The sequence below is a fragment of the Odontesthes bonariensis genome, chromosome 9 (assembly GCF_027942865.1).
Source record: "Odontesthes bonariensis isolate fOdoBon6 chromosome 9, fOdoBon6.hap1, whole genome shotgun sequence".
Lineage (NCBI taxonomy): Eukaryota > Metazoa > Chordata > Actinopteri > Atheriniformes > Atherinopsidae > Odontesthes > Odontesthes bonariensis.
The window spans coordinates 39,604,346-39,630,140 of record NC_134514.1 but is presented as its reverse complement, the minus strand read 5'-3'; the positions used below and the strand labels follow the sequence as shown (position 1 = coordinate 39,630,140).

Below are 25,795 nucleotides of genomic sequence, written 5' to 3'. Positions count from 1 at the left end.
AGCCCACCTGCCCAGGTGTCCCCTGCCTCTCACAGCTGGGATAGACTCCAGCCCACCTGCCCAGGTGTCCCCTTCCTCTCACACAGTCCCAGCTGGGATAGACTCCTGCCCACCTGTCCAGGTGTCCCCTGCCCCTCACAGCTGGGATAGACTCCAGCCCACCTGCCCAGGTGTCCCCTGCCTCTCACACAGTCCCAGCTGTGATAGACTCCAGCCCACCTGTCCAGGTGTCCCCTGCCTCTCACAGCTGGGATAGACTCCAGCCCACCTGTCCAGGTGTCCCCTGCCTCTCACACAGTCCCAGCTGGGATAGACTCCAGCCCACCTGTCCAGGTGTCCCCTGCCTCTCACACAGTCCCAGCTGGGATAGACTCCAGCCCACCTGTCCAGGTGTCCCCTGCCTCTCACACAGTCCCAGCTGGGATAGACTCCAGCCCACCTGCCCAGGTGTCCCCTGCCTCTCACAGCTGGGATAGACTCCAGCCCAGCTGCCCAGGTGTCCCCTGCCTCTCACACAGTCCCAGCTGGGATAGACTCCAGCCCACCTGCCCAGGTGTCCCCTGCCTCTCACACAGTCCCAGCTGGGATAGACTCCTGCCCACCTGTCCAGGTGTCCCCTGTCTCTCACAGCTGGGATAGACTCCAGCCCACATGCCCAGGTGTCCCCTGCCTCTCACACAGTCCCAGCTGGGATAGACTCCAGCCCACCTGCCCAGGTGTCCCCTGCCTCTCACAGCTGGGATAGACTCCAGCCCACCTGTCCAGGTGTCCCCTGCCTCTCACAGCTGGGATAGACTCCAGCCCACCTGCCCAGGTGTCCCCTGCCTCTCACAGCTGGGATAGACTCCAGCCCACCTGTCCAGGTGTCCCCTGCCTCTCACAGCTGGGATAGACTCCAGCCCACCTGCCCAGGTGTCCCCTGCCTCTCACAGCTGGGATAGACTCCAGCCCACCTGCCCAGGTGTCCCCTGCCTCTCACACAGTCCCAGCTGGGATAGACTCCAGCCCACCTGCCCAGGTGTCCCCTGCCTCTCACACAGTCCCAGCTGGGATAGACTCCTGCCCACCTGTCCAGGTGTCCCCTGCCTCTCACAGCTGGGATAGACTCCAGCCCACCTGCCCAGGTGTCCCCTGCCTCTCACAGCTGGGATAGACTCCAGCCCACCTGCCCAGGTGTCCCCTGCCTCTCACACAGTCCCAGCTGGGATAGACTCCAGCCCACCTGCCCAGGTGTCCCCTGCCTCTCACACAGTCCCAGCTGGGATAGACTCCTGCCCACCTGTCCAGGTGTCCCCTGCCTCTCACAGCTGGGATAGACTCCAGCCCACATGCCCAGGTGTCCCCTGCCTCTCACACAGTCCCAGCTGGGATAGACTCCAGCCCACCTGCCCAGGTGTCCCCTGCCTCTCACAGCTGGGATAGACTCCAGCCCACCTGTCCAGGTGTCCCCTGCCTCTCACAGCTGGGATAGACTCCAGCCCACCTGCCCAGGTGTCCCCTGCCTCTCACACAGTCCCAGCTGGGATAGACTCCAGCCCACCTGCCCAGGTGTCCCCTGCCTCTCACACAGTCCCAGCTGGGATAGTTTTCCAGCCCCCTGCGACCCACAGTTGCATTAGGCGGGTATGGGAAATGGATGGATAAGCAAATCGTTGCTTTCTGTTTTCGACATTTTACACAGCATGGCTACTTCTTGGTTAATTGGGTTTATAAAAACATGTGTTGAGATACAGCATGAAAACTGCACCGTTCATTTGATGTTCAGTAACTTTTAGATATTGGACAGCAAACTAGCTGCTTTTTTTTTTTTTTTACATACAGATGCTTTCTTTGTGATAAACATACAAACAACTTCAAAAAGAATGCTTTGATGCCTGAATGTTTGTTTAATAGTCATCCCTTTTTTCTGATGAAGTGTCTTGTATTTGATAAATTGTAACCAAGGGCAGAGCTTATTGGTAGCATAGGGCCTTGCATAGAGGTTACTTTAAGTTTCCCTGTCATTAGTTCCAGCACAGTAGCGTCTTTCCAGTGTTCTCCTTGTCAAATGTGTCAGAGCCAAAACACAGGAATGAGCTTGACCTACATATTTACAGTGCACCATCCCCCTCTTCTTCTTTCTCTTCCTCTCTTCTCCCTGTCCTCCTGCCCCCCTGTCTCTTCATACCCTCTCTCCCCGCCTGCCTCTGTAGCTGTGGAAATCTGACGACTTTGGGGAGACGTGGGTGTTGATCCAAGAGCATGTGAAGACCTACTTTTGGTAAGACAGCGGCTGTCTCAGCTCACGACAAGTAAACCTTGCATTGAAGTGTGGATGTGTTTTCTGCATTCACTGGTGCACCATAAGAAATAAAGTCAACCTTCCAGTTTAGTCAGCTTTCAGGTCACATGAAAGAAGGAAATCCTGCTTTATTTTGCTCAGTCTCTGCATAAAGAGTGTGCTATGTTTGCTAGATGTTAAATATGAGGCGGTGAAAATGGCAAATTATTTCTTTAATATCCAGCCATGGAAATTATTTATATATATATTCATAAATGATTTTAAATTAATTTCACCTTAAAATTAAAAGCACAAAATAAAGATTTCTTATGAAGCTGGTCTCCTTATCTGTCAGTATCAGAGTGATTCATACAAACAACTATGCAAATGCCCGTGTCTCATTGGACTTAAATTAGATTGTATTAAATGTTAAATACCTCAAATAATTCAAAAGAATTTCTTAAAAGTGTTGAATGAAATTTTGGCTAAGGATGCTTTAACCCTTGGCTCATTAATCGTTATCTCATATTTCTTCTTAATCCTTTGATTTGTTGGCCCTGTAAAGGCTGAACAAAGGAAGGTTACTCCAGATGGCCAATAAACCAGCATTTGTCGTTACTCCTATAAAAAGGTTTTCACACTTGGAGCTTTGCTGGTACAGTCTAAGCCTGTGGTGAGACAGACAGTGGGGTTACATGGCACTGTAAAAATCGGATTAAGGGCTTAATTACAATAAGAGTATATATAATAAGTGCATGTTACCCTTGCTCAGATAGAGCAGAACCCAACTATAGCTATAACCGAATTAATCTCGTCATGTAGAGCCACTGAGTGACTCTCAGTGGCTCTTTAGCATGCGCAGAACGCAAAGTCTAATTCACCACGTGCTTCAGCGCCTACAAGCAGGTTTAGAGTGACTTTCAACCCAGTTATCTCGGGGTCTTAATCCGACCACGAGTAACCCGATCCGATTCAATTTTTAGTCAAACTAAGGTGTATACATGAACTTAATAACTCAGTCTTATTGTAATTTAGCCCTTAATCTGATTCTTTACAGTGCCATGTGACCCCACTGACAGACAGAGCTGTAGGTGACACAAGGCAGCAAATCAGTCAAACAATGCCAGCATTATTTCCTTAAAGCCTCATTGGTTTGTCTGGGCCCAAAATGTTTTTGGACTGCTTCCTCCCCTCGCAGATTGATGCCTCATCCTTCCATCCAGGCAGAAAAGCCTGTTGACAGACGAGGCAGACGGTATTACTTTGATCTGTTGGATCCATTGCCAGACACTAGTAAAAAATAACAAACGCAGGTTGAAAGTCTATTATCAAGATAACATGAATGGTGTAAATGCACAAACCCACCTGCACTCCTAACCAAGGTCCCGCTCACTACATCATGATCAAACGAAGGGCACCTGAACTGAATACTAATATCACTTCTACTTTCCAGCCCAAATCTTTTTTGTCATCCTTCACTATGTTTCCATAGATTATAGACTTTACATCAGATTTTTTTTCAACCATTTATGCATTCATCAGTGAACAATGAAGATCCAATAAAGTCTGTTAAAGCTACACTGTAAAACCACTCAAGAGAAACTGCAAATGATCTGAGCACAAAGGGAGTGCAAATAGGGATTGATCCTCAACTCTTCCTCCCCCGTGGCTCCATCCAATTTTGGTCTAATCCAGTTTGTTATGGCTTTAGCAGAGGCTGCTACTTTTGTGCTTTACATCAGTCTTACGGGGCTGAAAGCCATGGAAACTCAAAGCTGACGGTCGGACTACAGGGAGAAGGAACAGGGAAGGTAAACTGATTGGTCTTCCCCACCCTTCCAACTCCTAATCCTGTGATCTTGTAGCTAGGAGACAGACCGAGAGGCAAAACCCTCTCACTGAGAAGTCCAATCTCCTTTTCCATATGGATTACAGAAAATGATCCAAATGTTGCATAGAAAGTGATGTGAGCTCACATCCCAAGAAGAACTGATTAATGAGACAAGCAGGAACAGAAAGTAAACTAAAACGCACAAGAACACACAAGAAGACTAGAAAAAAGATGTAGAAACAGGGACTCCAAGTCTGTGTTTGATCTTTTTTAGTTAGTTTGGTCAAATAGGATGTATACAGTAGTTTAGTTTGGAAGGAATTTGAATTAGTTAGATGTTTCTATCTTCCAAGTAATAATCTTAACTTAAGGATTTTTTGTTATTTATACACTGAATTCATCTCAGAAATGTCATGCTAAATAATATATCTTTGTTTTATTGTATATAAAAGGCTTGAATAGATGAATTTCTACATTTTTGTCAGTTTAGTTTAAAATAATAATTTCTACTGAATTCCATTTAATGATGCTCAAACTGAAATACCTGTAAAATCAGCAGAGCATGCTGCCAAACAAGGGAGGACTGAAGTCTGAACAAGGAGCAGTGATTAATCCAAAGGAAGGAGCAGAGACGGGCTGCTAACGGCACTCCAGGCCCTCACAGTCCAGACAGTGTCCATCCGTTGAACAGGGACCTTTGAAAGAATGCCACAGAGGCAGAGTCCAGCTGAGACACTGCTCCGTCTGTTTGCCTCTCAAAACTCTGATTTGGAAGGCAGATGATAAGAAGCAGTGAACCCCCTTCATTCAATAGGACCTGAAGGACCTCAGCCGCCTCAGAAAATAGAGACGGCTCTGGCCCTTCCTGTAGAGGGCGTCGGTATTTTTAGTCCAGTCCAGTCCAAGTACACCCCTAGGTCCTTCTATTCCTCCACAGGGTCCACGTTGACCCCGCAGATAGAGACAGGGTCACTGGGGCCCTGCTCTTCCTCAGGTCCACCACCAGTTCCTTGGTCTTTGCCACGTTGAGCTGCAGATGGTTCTGCTCACACCACATGACAAAGTTGTCCACCAGACCCCTGTATTCAGTCTCATCACCGTTGCTGATACATCCCAGTACTGCAGAGTCATCAGAAAACTTATGAAGGTGGCAGGTCTCTGTGCAGTAGCTGAAGTCCGAGGTATACAGGGTGAAGAGAGAGAGAGAGAGAGAGAGAGAGTGGAGTGGGCTCCAACTGCAGCCATGCAGCAGAGGAACCCATGGGGCGACGAGCCGGGGCCACCTTGTCAAATCTGTTAAAAAACAGATTCATCTCGTTTGCCTGTTCCATGCTGCCCCCAGCTCCTCTATTGCTGGTTGGTCTGAAGCCAGTGATGGTCCTCATTCCACTCCAGACCTCCCTCATGTTGTTCTTCCTCCTGTACTTCTGTTTGGCCTCCTTGATCTTCACCTTCAGCTCCCTCTGGATTGTTCGCACCTCTTCCCTGTTGCCAGCTGTGAAAGCCCTCTTCTTGTTGTTGAGGATGATTTTGATTATCTTTTTATTTGGGGAACAAAGGACAGTCTCTGGTGGGACAATGGTGTCAACATGAGCCGCATTTGGACTGTAGGAACCTTCTGCAGTTCCTAAAACCTTTTCAGGAACGGGGCCGTTTTTTCCCACATTCGGACATACAGGAACTCGGGACCATCTCCCTCAGTTCCTGGAACCATTTCAGCTCCTTCTCCTCAGCTGGGTCTGTTCTGGGTTCTATAGGAACACATCTGACGGAGGTGTTTGGTATTTGGTAGCTCCGCCCCTTGCCATGTTGTCAGGCTGAAATGTTTCCTCATACGACACGGGCACAACCTTGGCGTGTTTAATAAGTTAAACCTCCACGTGGTCTCCTTTGTCTGCGGCGCTCTGCTCTCCTTCCTTCATGAAACCAAGAAGTATGGCCTGCGCTCCATCCTTCGTCTCCTGACTCTCTCTGTGAGCTCTTCCAGCCTCCATGTTAGACGCCCCATCTGATTGTCCATGATTGATATCACCATCATGCAGACCATGAACACGGTGGCCTCCCCGCTCTCCATGTTAGCTTCTTGGTGGTGTTTTTTCTTCTCTCCTTACTTTTACCGGGTTTTGTTTTGTTCTGTTTTCTTGTTGAATGTGGCGCTAAAGTAACATGTCGCTGTCGCAGACGGCTGCACCGCATCAGTCCCGACTCATGTGGGAATGCAAACTGAAACAGTTCCGCTGGGGAACGGAATTCCAGGTGGACCGATCTTAGAACTGCTCTGTCCGATTGCGGCTATTGTCCGTTACACACTCTGTGAGCCCATCAGTGTCTTCTCCATACGGCTCACAGAGCGTCTGCCAGTCTGTCAACTCAAAGCATATTAATTATTGCTTGTAATTATCATAAACTTAGCTTCAGACAAACATGTTGGTGAAATAGGAAATGAAAAAAGTGGTTCATATGGGGCCTGTTTGCTGGTTCTCTCTTTGTGGAGTCTGCATGTCCTCCCCGGGTACTCCGGCTTCCTCCCACCACCAAAAACATGCATGTCAGGTTAATTAGTGACTCTGAATTGACCCTAGGAGTGAGTGTGAGCGTGCGTGGTTTTGTGTCTCGTTCGTCTCTGTGTGACTGACCTGTCCAGGTGTTCCCTGCCTCTCACCCAATGACAGCTGGGATAGGCTCCAGGATTAAGCAGGTATAAAAAATGGATGGAGGGATGGATGGAATTGGTTCATTTGGAATGAACCGCATGTGTTCTGAACTCATTTTCTGTGTAATGTAATAGTGTTATTTCAGAAACATCTAACATGCTCTAATATTGTCCCATCTTTATCTTTCCTCACCTGCTGCTGCTCTCACAACCTTTCCTTTGTAAACCTCACTGCCCTCCCAATCCACCTGCTTCTTTCTCTACCATATCAGGGGTGTGGAACCTTACGATCCCCCCACTACAGTGCTGGTCCAGAGGCACGAACCTCAGGGCGTTTCCACCATACTCAGCAGCACGGACTTCTTTCAGAGCGAACGGAACCGCAAAGTGATCTTGGAAAAGGTGGACAGCTTCCAGCTCCGAGACAAGTACATGTTTGCCACCACAACACGGGTAAGAGGGAGAAAAGGCATGTGCAATAGTTTGATCTGATAACGATGATGGCCTTCATTCAGGTTCATTCTTGTGAAATGAGCTGAGTATTATTTGGCTTGTCAATATTCCAGGTGTAAGTCTGGGAAAAACCTTTTCTCAGTTCTGAGCCATTGTAAAGTGAATATAACATTTTGGGCTGATTGTTAGATGACAGCTCTAATAACAGTTCTAGTCACAGTTGATTAGAAAGTTTTGACATACTTGAGATGACATAAATACCATTAATCCCAGCACAGTGTAGACATGTGCAGCACATAGGCCCTTCATTGGTTGGTTTTGCCTCATCTTTTTAGTACCGTGATCTGCAACCTGATGTGTTATTTGGACATCTTTCATTTCCATCCGAAAATAACATGTATTCTTGGTATTTTATCTCAACTCTGGTTGCAGTTTTGAAACCTCCCTTTAATTCTCCAACTCCAACAATCATTTGACCAGTTGTTAAACATTTTTAGACAAACAGACTGAATGCAGTTTTAAAAGTGTTAGCTGATTTGTACATACAGTTTAGAAAGAACCAGACTAACTGCTTCTCCCTCCTTCAAGGCTTCAAGTTAGGTTCAGCTAACTCTGAGTTGAAAAAACATAGAATATACATAGAATATGTATATTCATATTCAGGTAGAAGCCTTGGTTAGGCAGGTGGAGGCCTTTGTGAGGCAGGTGGAGGCCTTTGTTAGGCAGGTGGAGGTCTTTGTTAGGCAGGTGGAGGTCTTGGTTAGGCAGGTGGAGGTCTTGGTTAGGCAGGTGGAAGCCTTGGTTAGGCAGGTGGAGGTCTTGGTTAGGCAGGTGGAGGTCTTGGTTAGGCAGGTGGAGGTCTTTGTTAGGCAGGTGGAGGCCTTGGTTAGGCAGGTGGAGGCCTTTGTTAGGCAGGTGAAAGCCTTGGTTAGGCAGGTGGAGGCCTTTGTTAGGCAGGTGGAGGCCTTTGTTAGGCAGGTGGAGGTCTTTGTTAGGCAGGTGGAGGCCTTGGTTAGGCAGGTGGAGGCCTTTGTTAGGCAGGTGGAGGTCTTGGTTAGGCAGGTGGAGGTCTTGGTTAGGCAGGTGGAGGCCTTTGTTAGGTAGGTGGAGGTCTTGGTTAGGCAGGTGGAGGCCTTTGTTAGGTAGGTGGAGGCCTTTGTTAGGCAGGTGGAGGTCTTGGTTAGGCAGGTGGAGGCCTTTGTTAGGCAGGTGGAGGTCTTGGTTAGGCAGGTGGAGGCCTTTGTTAGGTAGGTGGAGGTCTTGGTTAGGCAGGTGGAGGTCTTGGTTAGGCAGGTGGAGGCCTTTGTTAGGTAGGTGGAGGCCTTTGTTAGGCAGGTGGAAGCCTTGGTTAGGCAGGTGGAGGCCTTTGTTAGGCAGGTGGAGGTCTTGGTTAGGCAGGTGGAGGCCTTTGTTAGGCAGGTGGAGGTCTTGGTTAGGCAGGTGGAGGCCTTTGTTAGGCAGGTGGAAGCCTTGGTTAGGCAGGTGGAGGCCTTTGTTAGGCAGGTGGAAGCCTTGGTTAGGCAGGTGGAGGCCTTTGTTAGGCAGGTGGAGGTCTTGGTTAGGCAGGTGGAGGCCTTTGTTAGGCAGGTGGAGGCCTTGGTTAGGCAAGTGGAGGTCTTGGTTAGGCAGGTGGAGGCCTTTGTTAGGCAGGTGGAAGCCTTGGTTAGGCAGGTGGAGGCCTTTGTTAGGCAGGTGGAGGCCTTTGTTAGGCAGGTGGAAGCCTTTGTTAGGCAGGTGGAGGCCTTTGTTAGGCAGGTGGAGGCCTTTGTTAGGCAGGTGGAGGTCTTGGTTAGGCAGGTGGAGGCCTTTGTTAGGCAGGTGGAGGCCTTTGTTAGGCAGGTGGAAGCCTTGGTTAGGCAGGTGGAGGCCTTGGTTAGGCAGGTGGAGGCCTTTGTTAGGCAGGTGGAAGTCTTGGTTAGGCAGGTGGAGGTCTTGGTTAGGCAGGTGGAGGTCTTGGTTAGGCAGGTGGAGGCCTTGGTTAGGCAGGTGGAGGTCTTTGTTAGGCAGGTGGAGGCCTTTGTTAGGCAGGTGGAGGTCTTTGTTAGGCAGGTGGAGGCCTTGGTTAGGCAGGTGGAGGCCTTTGTTAGGCAGGTGAAAGCCTTGGTTAGGCAGGTGGAGGCCTTTGTTAGGCAGGTGGAGGCCTTGGTTAGGCAGGTGGAGGTCTTGGTTAGGCAGGTGGAGGCCTTGGTTAGGCAGGTGGAGGCCTTTGTTAGGCAGGTGGAGGCCTTGGTTAGGCAGGTGGAGGTCTTGGTTAGGCAGGTGGAGGCCTTTGTTAGGCAGGTGGAAGCCTTGGTTAGGCAGGTGGAGGCCTTTGTTAGGCAGGTGGAGGCCTTGGTTAGGCAGGTGGAATCCTTGGTTAGGCAGGTGGAAGCCTTGGTTAGGCAGGTGGAGGTCTTGGTTAGGCAGGTGGAGGCCTTTGTTAGGCAGGTGGAAGCCTTGGTTAGGCAGGTGGAGGCCTTTGTGAGGCAGGTGGAAGCCTTGGTTAGGCAGGTGGAGGCCTTTGTTAGGCAGGTGGAAGCCTTGGTTAGGCAGGTGGAAGCCTTGGTTAGGCAGGTGGAGGCCTTTGTTAGTCAGGTGGAAGCCTTGGTTAGGCAGGTGGAGGCCTTTGTTAGTCAGGTGGAAGCCTTGGTTAGGCAGGTGGAGGCCTTTGTTAGGCAGGTGGAAGCCTTGGTTAGGCAGGTGGAGGCCTTTGTTAGGCAGGTGGAAGCCTTGGTTAGGCAGGTGGAGGCCTTTGTTAGGCAGGTGGAGGCCTTTGTTAGGCAGGTGGAAGCCTTGGTTAGGCAGGTGGAGGCCTTTGTTAGGCAGGTGGAAGCCTTGGTTAGGCAGGTGGAGGTCTTTGTTAGGCAGGTGGAGGCCTTTGTTAGGCAGGTGGAAGCCTTGGTTAGGCAGGTGGAGGCCTTTGTTAGGCAGGTGGAAGCCTTGGTTAGGCAGGTGGAGGTCTTTGTTAGGCAGGTGGAGGCCTTTGTTAGGCAGGTGGAAGCCTTGGTTAGGCAGGTGGAAGCCTTGGTTAGGCAGGTGGAGGCCTTTGTTAGGCAGGTGGAAGCCTTGGTTAGGCAGGTGGAGGCCTTGGACAGATTTGGAGGCCTGGGACAGATTTGGAGGCCTCGGACAGATTTGCTAGCCTGGGTGCCAGCCGAACTTAGCCCCGCCCATAAAATTTTTGGTCGGGAAGTTGGGTCTGGCTCTGCTCAGTTGGGAAATCATTATGCCCGACCAAGAATTGGTCGACCCAATCAGATTGACAGGGCCGGCTTTATACGATGATGGACAGATGATCAACAGGGACATTATCGACTACGTCACTAAAGAGCGCTTGGTTTGACTTCGTTTGAAACAAACATGGCTGCCGCTGGAGAGCTAGGGTGTGTAGATTCTGCCATCGACTCTGTTCTACAGGATCTCCACATTGCATTCATTTTGAAAGACGAACAGAGGAACGCGATAAAGGCTTTTATCGATAGAAAAGATGTTTTTGCCGTCCTTCCTACAACAAGTGTATGTTGCTTAATCTACGTCACATACTACGTTGCTCTGATTGGTTGTAGGTCTGTCCAATTGAGCGAAGAGGCATTTTTTCTCCTGGTTCGGTTGAAACACGCCCCATACTCAAATCTCTATTGAGCGGTATCAGACTCACATTCTGACTAGAATCGTGAGTATGACGTAGTCAGGCTACAGATTTGCTGGCCTGGGACAGATTTTTGAGGCCTGGGACAGATTTGCTGGCCTCTGGCACATGTCCCCTCCGCTGTGGGCTCACTGCTGCCTGCAGCTACAGTGTTTTGTAAAAACTTGATTAAGTGGAAAGGTTGGCTGTAAGGGTCTGAAGAGTTAACTTTATATCAGAGGGTTCACACTCAATCAGTGGATCCAGCTGGACTTTAACTGGGCAAGGCAAGCAAAGAGTAACATGAACTCTTCCAACAATGATTGGATATCTGTGCATTGCCTTCTACAGAACCATTGTGTGGCTGAACTATATTTCTGTTATTATTTGTATTTTGCAAATCTTCTGCACTTGTCATGTGTTGGTGTAGATGCATATAGTGCGAATGGCTTTCATAATTCACTGCGGCTTGCGTGGTGAGAAGTGAGGAATGCTAATTCCCAGTTCTTCGATGGTCCGGTAAGGCTCAGAGGTTAACCTCCAACACTCCGTTGGCATCAGTTCAACTTGGAAAAAAAACATTTTTTGTATTAATTGTTATTCATTATGTAAAATAAGAAGGGTATTCAGTCAGCCGGACGCATATTGATCAGCCATAACCCCGGGAGGAAGAGGAAGTAACACTTCTTAACTTGTTACAATGCATTCTTCTGCTGGGAAAACATGCTTTCTGCCATTCACTTGCTAGTTGCTTTGACACTTTCCACCTACTTCGTCAATTTTGCACACCAGGCACACAAGCCTTAGCCTGGGTGCCAGCCGAACTTAGCCCCGCCCATAAAAGATTTGGTCGGGAAGTTCGGTCTGGCTCTGCTCAGTTGGGAAATCATTATGCCCGACCAAGAATTGGTCGGACCAATCAGATTGCCAGGGCGGGCTTTATACGATGATGGACAGATGATCAACAGGGACATTATCGACTACGTCACTAAAGAGCTGAACACGGCTGCCGCTGGAGAGCTAGGGTGTGTAGATTCTGCCATCGAGTCTGTTCTACAGGATCTCCACATTGCATTCATTTTGAAAGACGAACAGAGGAACGTGATAAAGGTTTTTATCGATAGAAAAGATGTTTTTGCCGTCCTTCCTACAACAAGTGTGTGTTGCTTAATCTACGTCACATACTACGTTGCTCTGATTGGTTGTAGGTCTGTCCAATTGAGCGAAGAGGCATTTTTTCTCCTGGTTCGGTTGAAACACGCCCCATACCCAAATCTCTATTGAGCGGTATCAGACTCACATTCTGACTAGAATCGTGAGTATGACGTAGTCAGGCTACACAAGCCTGCCTCCAAGATGACAAATGTCTTCTGGTGCAGTTGCAGCCTTTCCAAAAAAGACAGCAGTGCTGTCAAGAGTCGGATGTGTTCACCTCCAAACTCCCCAGAAAGCAATATTATAGGATCTGATGGCCGGCCCAGCGCAAACCACAGAGGATCTATTGCTGACGTTCTCATGGCAGACTTTCCAGAACAGCCTCAGATCAGGGGTTGGCAAGCTTAAACACTCAGAGCCATTTGGACCCGTTTCCTCATCTACCTTTATGCTATGTATAAAACAACTATAGTGTGTTGCAGTTGCAAAATCCATGAACTGCTACAGGGAAAACAACATTTTATTTTAATGCACCAAAAGCATTTTGAACTCTGGGTTGAAGGTTACATTCAGACAAAATACTCAAAGTGTCACTGAGTCCGCATATTTCTGAAACTGAAATCCTCTGTCTGCTTGAAATGCTGCTCCTGCTTCTCTGTCATCCTTTTACTGGAGTGTGCAGTCAGCTTTCAACCTGAATAAAAGAAGGTTTATTTCACTGAACAATATCAAATATATATTTGCCCAGAGGTCGAAAAGGTGAATAAATGGCGTGCCGGAGGGTGTCGCACATCGGCGGTTGTGACGCATATTTGGAGCGACAGAAAATTAAACGCATTTTATTTTAATTTGACAAGATCACCAGAATCTTCACATTTAGAATTGAATTTAAAAAACTAAGGAACTAAAATAAGCCAAAACCACAGGGAGCCGCAGCAGAGGGATGAAGGAGCCACTTGTGGCTCCAGAGCCGGGTTGCGGACCCCTGCTGTAGTTGGTCAGCTGATTTGGCAGCATGGAGGGAACCTATAATGTTCTGGTTGGGTTTACATTTCTGTTCCTTATCACTTCAGATAGAGCCTCAACAGTGTAACACCAAAGCTTATTCCCTTTTTGTCTGGTCACTCTTTGTGGGGTGCACAGCTGAAATGGGTCCTTTGGAGAAGCTTTGGAGCTCCTACAGGGCATCTTAAGCCATCTTTCTTACATCAGATCAATGCTCCTCTTGTTTGACTGGTGGCTTTTGATGGTCTACCCTTTCTTGTCAAGTTTATTTTGGTATTGTATTCTTTCCATTTTTTAATAAAGGATTTATTGGTACTTCAAGTGATATTAGTAACTTTCAATATTTCTATAATAGCCCAACTCTGATCTGTGCCCAGAAATCTGTCACTTACCTCCGTCAGGAGCTTAGTCCTTTTTTTGGTGTCAGCAGGTATACATACATACATATACATACATACATACATATATATTAAGAATGTAAATTTATATGAACACACAACTTCCATAATGTTTTCAATCATTTTTTGTTTTAATTTCACTTCACTTGGATTACATACTGCATGTGCAAACATGTGTCTGGCTTTGGATTTCATGCCTAACGTCTTGAAACTTTGCCTAAAAGTATGTGAGAAATGGACCCCAGTTTATACGTGGTGATTATTGTACCGCCTCCTGGTGAAAAGCATGTGAGGCAGGTACAAGGATCCAGTAAAAACGGTTACTATCGTTTCAAACCAGCTTCCATAATCAAGCAGTGCTGAAATGCCTGTTTACTGTGCTTATTGTGAAACTGTTGTTGTTTCAGTTGGAACCCATGGGAGATGATTAACTTCCTTTTTCTCCACAGTAGCTCCAGCTGAGAGCTAACATGCATGTATCTGATTATATGTAGGAGTGCTGGCTCTAATTGGACAAAAAGCAAAGTCCCAGATAACTATTAAGGACAAAGATGTTCAACTCTTTCAGTTTGATCTTTGCCTGCTGGGTTGTTACAGTTTTGCACTCGGATGGGTCATGTAGGTGCTCACCTGGACCCCCGGGGAATCTTGATCGAGATGAATGGAGTGTGAGTTAAGGATTCTGGCTAGCTGTTGGTAAGTCTTGCTGTATGATTAACACATACATGTCTGTTACAGGCATTTTACTGCTTGAAAAAAACAGAAACAGAGAAACAAATAACGAACTTACACTCACACATACAGCTGTCTCAGCAATAACTACAGAAGTCTGACTTGTGTGATAACTTGTCTGTGACGTCCTCTCTGTTGGAGGCCCGTCTCTGACCGGCAGTCAGGCAGACCGGTCCAGGCCTCAGCGCCCGAGGCTGGCATGCATCAGATAAAGACCACTATCTTTCTGTTCTTCATTGCTCATCAGCTGTAAGAAGAATGATTCTTCTATTCTAGTCACTTTCCCTAAAAGGATTAGAATATCACTAATGGAATATCACAAGTACCTTTGGCAGTACCAAGCGTTGTAGCGAAATGAAAAGCCAGAAGTAGCGAGTTTTCTCTAACAATAGTCACCCTGAGGAATGGAGTGCCTGTCAGATCTTAAAGACCTCAGCCTTAGTTGACATTAAGGAGAACCCTTGAAGATAACCGGCTTAGCAGATGTAATGAGAATGTTGATGAAGCTTAGTTATCTGGTCTCCACGGCCCCTCTCATTTAGTCCAAAGATTGGACAGAGAGAGAAAAACAGGAAGTGGAGATGGGAGGAAGATTGATTCCTCTCATCAAAGCCCTGCTTGTTTTATAGCAGTCTCTGAAGCTGTTGCTTACTTGCACTTCCTCAGAATTCTTGAGTTTAGTAAATACTGCAGACTCTTGAAAATTCCTGGCAGTGTCCTCCCTCGGTGTTGTTTATAGCTTCATTTTCCCACACCTCCAGCAGAAGTAGTGTATTTCCTGATATGAATTGGATGGTGTCAGTAGAAAGGCAATCGTTTCTGTAAGGGACTGTGATCGCTAACCCCTCCCTTTTTACTTCCAGTTTATTCTTATTTCCTTTTAAAAGAAAAAAAATGTGCTTTTTACAGATTGGAAAAAGATTTAGCAGGAATAGACAGAGTGGTATAACCACTGTGCAGCTGAATAATATTATCTCATTAAAAAGTGTAGGTTGGTCATTTGTTAGTGAACATACTGTGTCATAAGACTTTATCTCTTGTAAAAAAGGATACGTTTGCACTGAGAAACACCGGTCTTCTCAGGAACATTTGTGTATTTGGCCATACAGTTACCCAGTTGGAAAAGCCTGAACAGGAATTCACGGATATCATCTTGTGGCTGTTTACTGCGCCTGAAATCCAAGGAAATATGTATGCACCAGACAGCTGGAGAGGTTCATGTTTATCCTGGAGTAAACTGTGTATGGTTCACATTGATGCTAAGTACTGTGGCATTGGTCAGAGATTGGCCTCATGTTTGAGCAGGTGGCACCTTACAATGTAAATGTTAGAGTGTAGATTCTGACTATATGGGAGCTCTACAGTTACCACTGAGCCCACCTTGAGGAGGATATTTGTCTTTTTCAACTATTTTTGGTTTACTGACACATTAGCTCGGTAGCGGCTCTCCCTGTGACTGGACTTAGGGAAGGACAGTGGTGTAAAACCTAAATGAGAGTGGGTCGCTACAGTTGTTCACACAGCTATCCTCCTGAAGTTTGACTTATGCTTATGTCCTCACTTTCTCTACACTGAGCCAACACAGTAGCTACAGCATATTAGCACACTTCAGGGTTACACACCATAATCTGGGACATAGTTGGCAACAGGGATTGGTCTCCTTGCTATGTGAGTGTGATCATGCATGAATGTGAGTGTGTGAATGAGACACCTGGTTAGGCACTTTGTTGGACCTCTTTGAAAAATAACAAAAACGTGTTACACACCCTGGCTCCATAAGTATCCAAATTTATTGATCAATGTTTCGGGCCACAAGGCACAGTACAGATCCAACTGTGGAGATTCATAGCATTCATATATGCTCGGAGTTAGCCCATGTGTAGATGCATCACAAGAGTAGGGTACCCCCTATAGGGTATGTGCTGTCACCCCTCCAGATGCTATAAGGAACCCAGACACTTTGAGAAAGCTCCAGCTGCTCCTTCATTTAATAAGACCCAGGTGATGTGTCTGAGGCGTCTGATCAGAATGCCTGTAATCAGGATGTCTTCGGCTCCATGTTTTACAGGCACGTCCAGCTGTTACGACACTGCACGCCTCTCTTGAGAGGTTGTTTGCAGTGGGTGTTGTATGTACTGTATATTAGTGTGATGAACTGGAAACTTTTGCTGCATCAACACACCCTTTGAATTACGACTTTGTCACAGAGGCATGAATGTCTTGCGTCACTTAGCTAGTTTTCTGGGAATAGTTCCTTGACTTTTCTGGTTATACTGTAGCATTTTGTGCAGACTGCCTTATTTCATTCTAAACTAAAGCCTTTCTGTATGTCTGCCACCCAGGATCAGTTCATTTCAAACCAAAGGCAAGCACTGCATTTTAGGGATTTGAGCGTTTACAGGGGATCAGTTTTAGGGAACATGAGCTTAGTGTGGAATGGGTTGCCATTCAAGTAGAATGGGTGGTTTCAGTGGAAAAATGTGAAACTACATAGTAGAAATACAATTTTCCCCATTGACTAACAAAGTAAACCGACCAGAAAACCCAGATTAAAGTTTGGTGGGTGATGAGGGGAGAAAAAAACTCATTTCCAAACCCATAATTGGAACAAAATCTGAATTAAATTGGATTTGAGTAGTTTATTATTATTGACCAATGTGGTAGCACGGTACATTGATTTTGTTATTTTTCTTCACTTTTAAAGGCAATTTTCCATTAAATCTTAAATGGAAAAAAAAAACCTCATGCACCGATTTTATTTTATTTTATTTTTTTATTTAATTTTTTTTCCTCATGGAGACTTGCTTTCTCATTGGTTTGGACTGTTGCAGTTTTAGGTTAACTACACAATTATTGTGACCAAAATGATTAATGATAGCGGTTTACAGTTCCCCTTACGTTGTGTAGCTAGCATATCAGAGGTGTGCCAGGCATCTGTTGCTCTACGTCTTCTCTGACTGCGCTCTGGTAGGCTGGAGTGTGCATAAGATTCCTCAGTAACATGTCTCCACTGTTCCCAAACTTTCTCACATTTACACTTACATGTTTTAAGTCTTTAAAGGTGACCTAGTGAGTGTTAACAAGTGCCGTCCTCAGGTTTAACACTGTTTAAACAGCTGTAATTATCCAAATCACACAGTGATGTGTTGTAAGACAGTGGGCCTCATGCAAGCTTTTTGTATTTTTATTCTAAATTTCTCTCACTTTTTTCGTACGAAGGTCTCGTACGAACGCGCCACGTCAGATTCAACAAACGCTCTTAACTTCGGAAAAAGTGTGGAAACTAAATGATGAATGCCACCCGTGCGTATCTAACTGCACGTGCACGAGGATAGTAGATTTGCATACTACAATCAAATGATACCATATAAGGCTGTGCTTCCTCTCTCCTGTGCCAGGAAGTGTTGAGTGTTGAGTCATGAGAATGGCATCAAGGCGCAAAAAGAACAACTTTAGGGGCTCTGAGACTGAAGTTCTGCTTTCAGAGATCCAGATAAGATCATTAGATAAGGGTGAAGTGGTTGGAGCTATGTTTCTTGATCTTAAAAAGGCATTTGAAACAGTCAGCCATAGCCTCCTTTTAGCCAAAATGTCTACATTTAAGATCTCCCCTGAGGCCATGCAGTGGTTCACTTCCTACCTGCAGGATAGGGAGCAGTGTGTGAGAGTGGCCCAGGACAAATCCTCTCAGAGAAACATCTCAATGGGCATACCTCAGGGCTCCATACTAGGGCCACTGCTTTTCAGTCTCTTTATAAACGATCTGCCTTTGATTTGCCCAGGTGTCCGCTGCCAACTTTACGCGGACGATGCAGTTTTTTATGCAGCCGCAAAGACACCAGAGCAAGCTGCAGATGTTTTATCAGCATGCATGGCTGAGGTTAGTCAGTGGCTCTTCAAAAATCAATTAGTCCCTAATCTTACAAAAACAGTCTCTATGTGTTTTTCAATCAGAAAACAAAAATTAGATCAAAATTTTAAAATAGTTTTTCAAAATTGCAAAATACAACAGGTAAATGAAATGAAATATTTAGGATTCGTTCTTGACCCACAACTAAAATTTGATGCACACATAAAGAAAATATCCAAAACAATTCAAAGAAATATAAATTGCTTTAGACTTATTAGGCACTTCATTCCAAACCAGGCGGCCCTGCTGTACATGCATGGGATGATATTTTCTCATATCTCCTACTGCATGACAGCATGGGCCCAGGCAGCTCCCTCAGCCACAAAGCGCATTGGTTCACTTTACAATCAAGCACTCAAAATTATGGACAGAAAACCAATCCTTTATCACCATTGTCAAATCCTCTACAAACATAATTTGTTGAGCTTTGACAGTTTTAGCAATTTGTGTTTTCTCAAATTATTTTTTAAATGCTTTCACAATTTGGCTCCAGAACCACTCAGGGAATTTATAAAGAGACCAAACAGCAGCAGGACAACAAGAGGCAGCTCCAACCACAACTGTACAATCCCTAAGTGCAGAACATCGTTTGGACAGTCGGTCTTTTCTTTCAAAAGCTGTAAACTCTGGAACTCACTGCCCACAGATATTAAGTCCATCAGTGAGTTTAAATTGTTCACCTTTAAACTTAAATGTTGGCTTAAAACAAACCAAAACTGTACACACTTGTAAAAATGTGAGAGTGAATGAATGAGATGAAAGTTTGAACTGCACTGTTGTATTTATAGATTAAGGTTCTTATGTAAATTAATGTCTATTTTAGGTTTATTTTAATGTCTATTTTAGGTTTCTATTTTAGGTTTATTTTAATGTCTATTTTAGGTTTCTATTTTAGGTTTATTTTAATGTCTATTTTAATTTTGTGTCAGCATAGAAAAGCCTAACCAGGGACGGGAGTTGCAAATTAGCACTTGTTGCTAAACTCTATATGCATCACATCAGCTACAAGCTTGGATTTGTAGCTATGTCCGATTGTATTGTCCCTGTCAAATAAACTAATAAATAGAAATAAATAAATAAAATAAATAGAAAGGAAAATCTGTCATTTTTAGCAGAGTCAGCAGTGGAATTACAGGACCTGCTAAAGCCAAGAAATGGGAAGTTATTACGAGTGCTGTTAATTCCGTGTCACCTGTAGTTCGTAATGTCACCGAAATAAAGAAAAACTGGTTTGATATGAAAATGGCTTAAAAAAAAACGTCTCGCCATGGCCAGGCGCTCGATGACTGCAACTAAAGCTGTGCAATCAGTTGTTGCCTCATCATGATGGCTCTTTGATGGGGCGGTCCATGAGGGGGGTCTTCTGGCACCACAGCTTCTGGTCTGCCTGGGCTGGTTCAGGTAGTAGGAGACCCTCGTTCATGGCAATATTGTGCAAATCTGGCATGCCTTCTCTGGACTATAGAGCAGTTTGCCCCCCGCTGTATGGAGACACACCCACCTGGCCTTCAGCTCAGTGCGCTCCACAACAGCACGGGGGCTTTGATGCATATATGTGTGCAGTCTATTGCTCCGATTATGTTTGGCAGTCCAGCCACAGCATGAAAGTCCCTCTTAATGTGTACTTGTTGGACAGCGGTGTGTGGGAATGTGATGTACCATGGGTGATAAAGTGATGAGAGCTTTGATGACCAAGGGGAGCGCACGACTCACAGAGGACTGGGACACCCCCGATCTGTCTCCAATCTCCCTCTGAAAGGTTCCAGTGGCCAAAAATCCAAGGGTGGTGAGGACCTGGGCGTGTGGTGGAACTGGGTTTGATCGGCAAAGATATCTACACGGTCTCGGATTTACCAACAAAGATACTCCTATTCACATATTTTTCTGTTTCTTTTGCCAGAAATTCTAACTGAAAATGAAGTCATTAGACAGTGTGTTAACGAGTGGTCATTTAAAGCCCTCCCAGGGCGCTGTGCTCCAATCTCAATCCAATTAAAATCATCATTCAGGGGCTTAAATACCATGTCTGTGCAGGGAATTCGGCTATACTTCCATGTATGATAATCTCCCAGACAGAAAGTAGAAGTGTTCCAATGGTCTTGGCCCCAGCATTTAGCATGTACAGTATTCAAAGGCAAGGACGGTGGTCCAGTTAAATGGCCAAGTGGAACTCCAGCCATGGTTCTCCTCAGCTGTGCATGTACCCATGCTTAGTGAATGGCCCTCTCGAGCTTCCACTGGCAGCCCAGACTAAACAGAAAGGGGTTGCACAGGTTTGCTTGGTCCCCTCGTGGCCCACCCCTGCCTCCATATCTTTCTGTCTCACTTCCTTCATTTCCATATTCAACTTTTTTTTTTCTTAATCTCTCTACACGTTGCTTTAACAGAGTGGTCCACAGCAATACAAAGCATGATAAGAAAAGTACTCTGTTGTCCTGAGGCTTATACTGAGCCCAACTGCAAAAATAAATGGCTTTTTCAGTTGGGCTGCAGTGAGTTGGAAATGGAAAGGGTAGAGAATATGTCAAATGTGGAGATGATCTATGATAAGAATACACTGTGAGGTATTGGTAAGTATTGAGGGTTGGCTGGAAAATGTTGTGCTCTGACCATAGAAACAAACGGAGCATCTCTAATCAGCTGCGATTAAAACCATCTGGACGGGAAATATTTTACAGACAGAAGTCCATTTAAATCATAAAATTCCATTCAGTATTTCATCAAGGTTGTTAAACATTCTATCTCAAAGTACAGGGAAGAAGCTGAACTCACGCTTTGTCAGATGACATGTACGCATCGGCTGAAATGCAGGATATTAAAGGATAGGACGGGATCCAGGAGTCTGTCTGGTCTTCACCTGATATTAAGAGTGTATACTGAATCCTTTTCCCCTCGATCCCCTGAGCACGGCTCATTTCTGGAACTGTCCACCTCTGCCAGCTGTCTGCAGAAGGAAGCCATCAGATTGAGTAGGAGCAGCAGTGCAGATCACATCTTCTACTGCAGCTCATATAGTAGCAGGAAGGATTTTGATTTTGATATTTTTGCATTTAAATATGCTGCATATTATTCAATGCTTCCCACACCTGAACTGCCTGACACTGATTCTTTCAGCTTGTAAAGTTCAAACAAACTCAGTGACAGTTCTCACACGATCTCAGCAGACACATCACACCCTGGACACAAACTGTTTAAACTCCTCCCTTCTGCAAGGCGCTACAGAACTCTGTACGCCAAAACAACAAGACACAGAAACAGTTTCTTCCCTCAGGCTGTCTCTGTGTTAAACAGCTAAAACCGGACTTCTGTATATCTGTACATCTCCTGGAAAAATCCATCCTACCATACTGCGAACTCTGTATTTATATTTATATTTTACTATCCATCCTTGCACCATGCACCAATTTGCACTTTATACTTTAGCCTTGTTCCATGTCTATTTTTTGTACTTGTTGCACTGAAGAGAGCGAGGTGTAACCGGAGTAAAATTCCTCGTGTGTGTCCACATACCTGGCAATAAAAAGCGATTCTGATTCTGATCATTTTGCTTCATGTCTTCATTGGGATTCCAAATCCTACAGAGTGAAACAAAATGTCTGAATATAACTCACTTTTCCCATTTTTGTTGGAGGATGGGGTTTGACTGTCATAATCCATACTACCTTTATTATCACTCAGTTACATATTTTTATATTTTCTTTGATTGCAGGTGATATTCCAAGCTGGAAGATCTCAGAAATAAAGTAGAAATGGTCTGTTTCTGTCTCCTCTGCCTCCTCAGAAGCTGTTGGGCAGCCATGAACCTGCTTCTGCTCAGCTGTGGGTCTCCTACAACCGCCAGCCCATCAAAGCAGCTCAGTTCATGACCCGACATCCCATAACTGTGAGTGTTTCCTTTCTGAGACATTCATCATAGTTTCAAAAGGCTTCAACAGTTTCTAACAACAAGGCTGCTGTCTCACACACACGCACACACACACGCACACACACACACACACACACACACACACAGACACACGCGCACACACACACACAGACACACGCACACACACACACACGCACACATAGACACACGCACACACAGACACACACACACACACACACACGCGCACACACACACACACACTCACACACACAGGCACACACACACACACACACACACACACTCACGCACACACACACACACACACGCACACACACACACACACACACGCACACACACACACACACACACACGCACACACGCACACGCACACTCACGCACACACACGCACACACACACACACGCACGCACACACACACACACACACACACACACTCACACGCACACGCACGCACACGCACGCACACACACACACACACACACACACACGCACACTCACCTGATAACACCAGCACCAGGCAAATGTCAATATGTTTTCAAACCCGATGTATCCATGGAAACCGAGTGATGGGCAGCCTCGCAGCCTCTGCCTTACGGATACAGTTACTGTATGCTATTAGATATTTCATTTCTTTATTATGTCAGAGCACTTGTGGCCTGATGCAGACGCTTCATAACGCAGTGGTTGGCTTACACAACTTTAACATTAAAATGCTTTTATTGTTGCATTTGTCCTGCATTTATTTAGGATTTATTCTAATTCATATTTAATACAATTGGATCTACTTTATTCCACAATGAAACCTTTTTATTAACTCTTAGCTGTTCCTCGTAGCCGCGAACAGGCAGAATGAAATAAATGAATGAGAAGATGCACATGTTGCATAACAAATCATAAGATCTTCTCATCTCTTGATACCATACATAGAATTTTATTAAAAAACAATAAGTTGGTAAAAACGGTTTCAGGATAAACCAAAAGCTTGAAAAACACCATGAGATCAGTAATCGGTTCTGATTCCAGCTTATCCCACTTTCAGCTCAGAAGCCTGATTGGGGCCCCCTTAGAGAGATGGCCCCCATTCTAGAATGGAGCAGCTACTCAACAGCTGCTCGATGTGCTGTAGGTCTGATGGAGATCAGGTTTTAGTTGAAGTGGTCAAAGACTGAATGAATATGGCTTAATACTCTATCGTATTTTCATGCAAAGGTTCAATTAGAAGGCTTACATCATTAATTGAGACTTTAATATTCTTGGTCATTAATTCATTGATGAGAGTGATCTAAGAGGAGATACCAGTGAGCATCAACAGTTTGTCAGCCTTCAGAATGAAGGGTGCTCTGGTGTGACAGGGTGTAAAGGACAGAGATCTAAGTCTGATAATCCCAACAACCCTGTGGAGGGAACTGAGGGTCCTCAGGAAAATGTCACATTTCAGAATTTACAGCCTATTTGTACACAAGCTGCCACAGTCCAAACAGATTTTAGTCTAGTTAAGATTCGAACAAAACGAAACGGGTGCGAAAAGGTTCCCGGGTGCCTTTGAGTTTCCGAGTTTAATTTAGTGTAAAAAGAACAGTGTTTGAAAAGGTGATGTACAGACTGCAGTCCAAACCTCCACACAATCCCACCGTAAGCTTTTTATTTTGGTGGTGTTTGCACCATGAATTCCAGTCTGTTATCAGTGTGTTGTCCAGTACTGCCTCTACTCTCATCATAGCGAAGGTCAACAAGCTTCAGGTGACGTCCTGTGTCTCCTCTTCTTCCCAACAGGAGTATTACATAGCAGACGCATCGGAGGACCAAGTGTTTGTTTGTGTGAACCACCTAAACAACGTCACACACCTCTACATCTCAGACACACAGGGCCTGTCCTTCTCTCTGTCGCTGGAGAATGTTCTATACTACAGTCCTGAGGGCTCAGGCAGCAACACACTCATCAGGTACTGCATGCATGCCTACACACACACACACACACACACACACACACACACACACACACACACACACACACACACACACACACACACACACACACACACCACACACTTAGAATCACACAAACACATTGGACCTCATGCAAGAACATTTTCCTATTTTTTTTTCTAAATTTCTCTCACTTTTTTCGTACGAAGGTCTCGTACGAACACGCCACGTCAGATTCAACAAACGCTCTTATCTTCAGAAAAAGTGTGTAAACGACCTGCGTAAATGATGAATGCCACCCGTGCGTATTTAAGTGCACGTGCACGAGGATAGTAGATTTGCATACTCCACGCCCAAAATGATACCATATAAGGCTGTGCTTCCTCTCTGCTGTGCCAGGAAGTGTTGAGTGTTGAGTCATGAGAATGGCATCAAGGAGCAAAAAGAACAACTTTAGGGGCTCTGAGACTGAAGTTCTGCTTTCAGAGATCCAAAAAGGAAAATCTGTCATTTTTAGCAGTGTCAGCAGTGGAATTACGGGACCTGCTAAAGCCAAGAAATGGGAAGTTATTACGAGTGCTGTTAATTCCGTGTCACCTGTAGTTCATAATGTCACCGAAATAAAGAAGAAATGGTTTGATATGAAAATGGCTTTAAAAAAAAAAACGTCTCGCCATGGCCAGGCGCTCGATGACTGCAACTAAAGCCGTGCCATCAGTTGTTGCCTCATCATGATGGCTCTTTGATGGGGCGGTCCATGAGCGGGGTCTTCTGGCACCACAGCTTCTGGTCTGCCTGGGCTGGTTCAGGTAGTAGGAGACCCTCGTTCATGGCAATATTGTGCAAATCTGGCATGCCTTCTCTGGGCTATAGAGCAGTTTGCCCCCCGCTGTATGGAGACACACCCACCTGGCCTTCAGCTCAGTGCGCTCCACAACAGCACGGGGGCTTTGATGCGTATATGTGTGCAGTCTATTGCTCCGATTATGTTTGGCAGTCCAGCCATGGCATGAAAGTCCCTCTTAATGTGTACTTGTTGGACAGCGGTGTATGGGAATGTGATGTACCATGGGTGATAAACTGATGAGAGCTTTGATGACCAAGGGGAGCGCACGACTCACAGAGGACTGGGACACCCCCGATCTGTCTCCAATCTCCCTCTGAAAGGTTCCAGTGGCCAAAAATCCAAGGGTGGTGAGGACCTGGACGTGTGGTGGAATTGGGTTTGATTGGCGTGTTTCTCTCTAGAGTTGTGGCTTTAGCAAGCTGCATATTTGCAGCAGCACAGTCCTTGGGAATCTAAATCACGATGTCAGCCATTCGTCTGTCTACACGGTCTCGGAGCATACGCTCTCTTCCAAGAGCCTGACGCGTTAAGGCATCCAAAAGTAGCAAGACGGCTGCTGGTTACGCTTCCCATTGACCTTGTTATATACAGAGTCAAATTAACCTTCAATTAGTGCAAAATTTAAGTCAAACAGAATATTGTCAGCATCATTATGGGGTATAATGTATATATTTATTTATACTTTCTTCAAAGTAATTACATATACAATCCATTAGTCAAGCAAACTTGATTGGAATAACAGCGGACTATTTTAGGAAACTCCTACGACAGGTCTGGATCACTTGTAAATTCTGTTCGTACCTGAAAGAAAATGTAAAATACGAAAAGATTGGTGAATGCGTAAATTCTCTTAAATCACTCGTAAGGACGATTTAAGAACAAATCTGTGGTTGTTGCATGAGGCCCATTGTCTTACTTTTATTGCATCCCAAACCTGTTTGGCTTCTCGCAGACTGAAGTTTGGTGATGTGCTGCTGTCATGAAATGACACGAGCCATTGTGAAAAAGAAACGCGTGCACTAAAACAGCCACAGTTTCCAAAATTGGATTTAGGAAGAATGTAGTTTTTTGTGTGTTTTATTTGACATTCATTTGAAATTGTCAAAGTATAAGCAATAACCCATAATAGCACAT

General features: G+C 45.5%; 1 protein-coding gene across 1 annotated transcript in view; it reads left to right on the top strand.

Moving 5' to 3' along the window:
* Positions 1-25,795, top strand: part of sorl1 (sortilin-related receptor, L(DLR class) A repeats containing) — a 137,569-nt gene that overhangs the window by 46,680 nt on the left and 65,094 nt on the right. The window contains exons 5-8 of the mRNA XM_075474219.1: positions 2,193-2,260; positions 7,017-7,197; positions 21,786-21,887; positions 23,662-23,831. Of these exons, the coding sequence (XP_075330334.1) occupies positions 2,193-2,260; positions 7,017-7,197; positions 21,786-21,887; positions 23,662-23,831 (521 nt within the window). The remainder of the gene's footprint in view (positions 1-2,192; positions 2,261-7,016; positions 7,198-21,785; positions 21,888-23,661; positions 23,832-25,795) is intronic.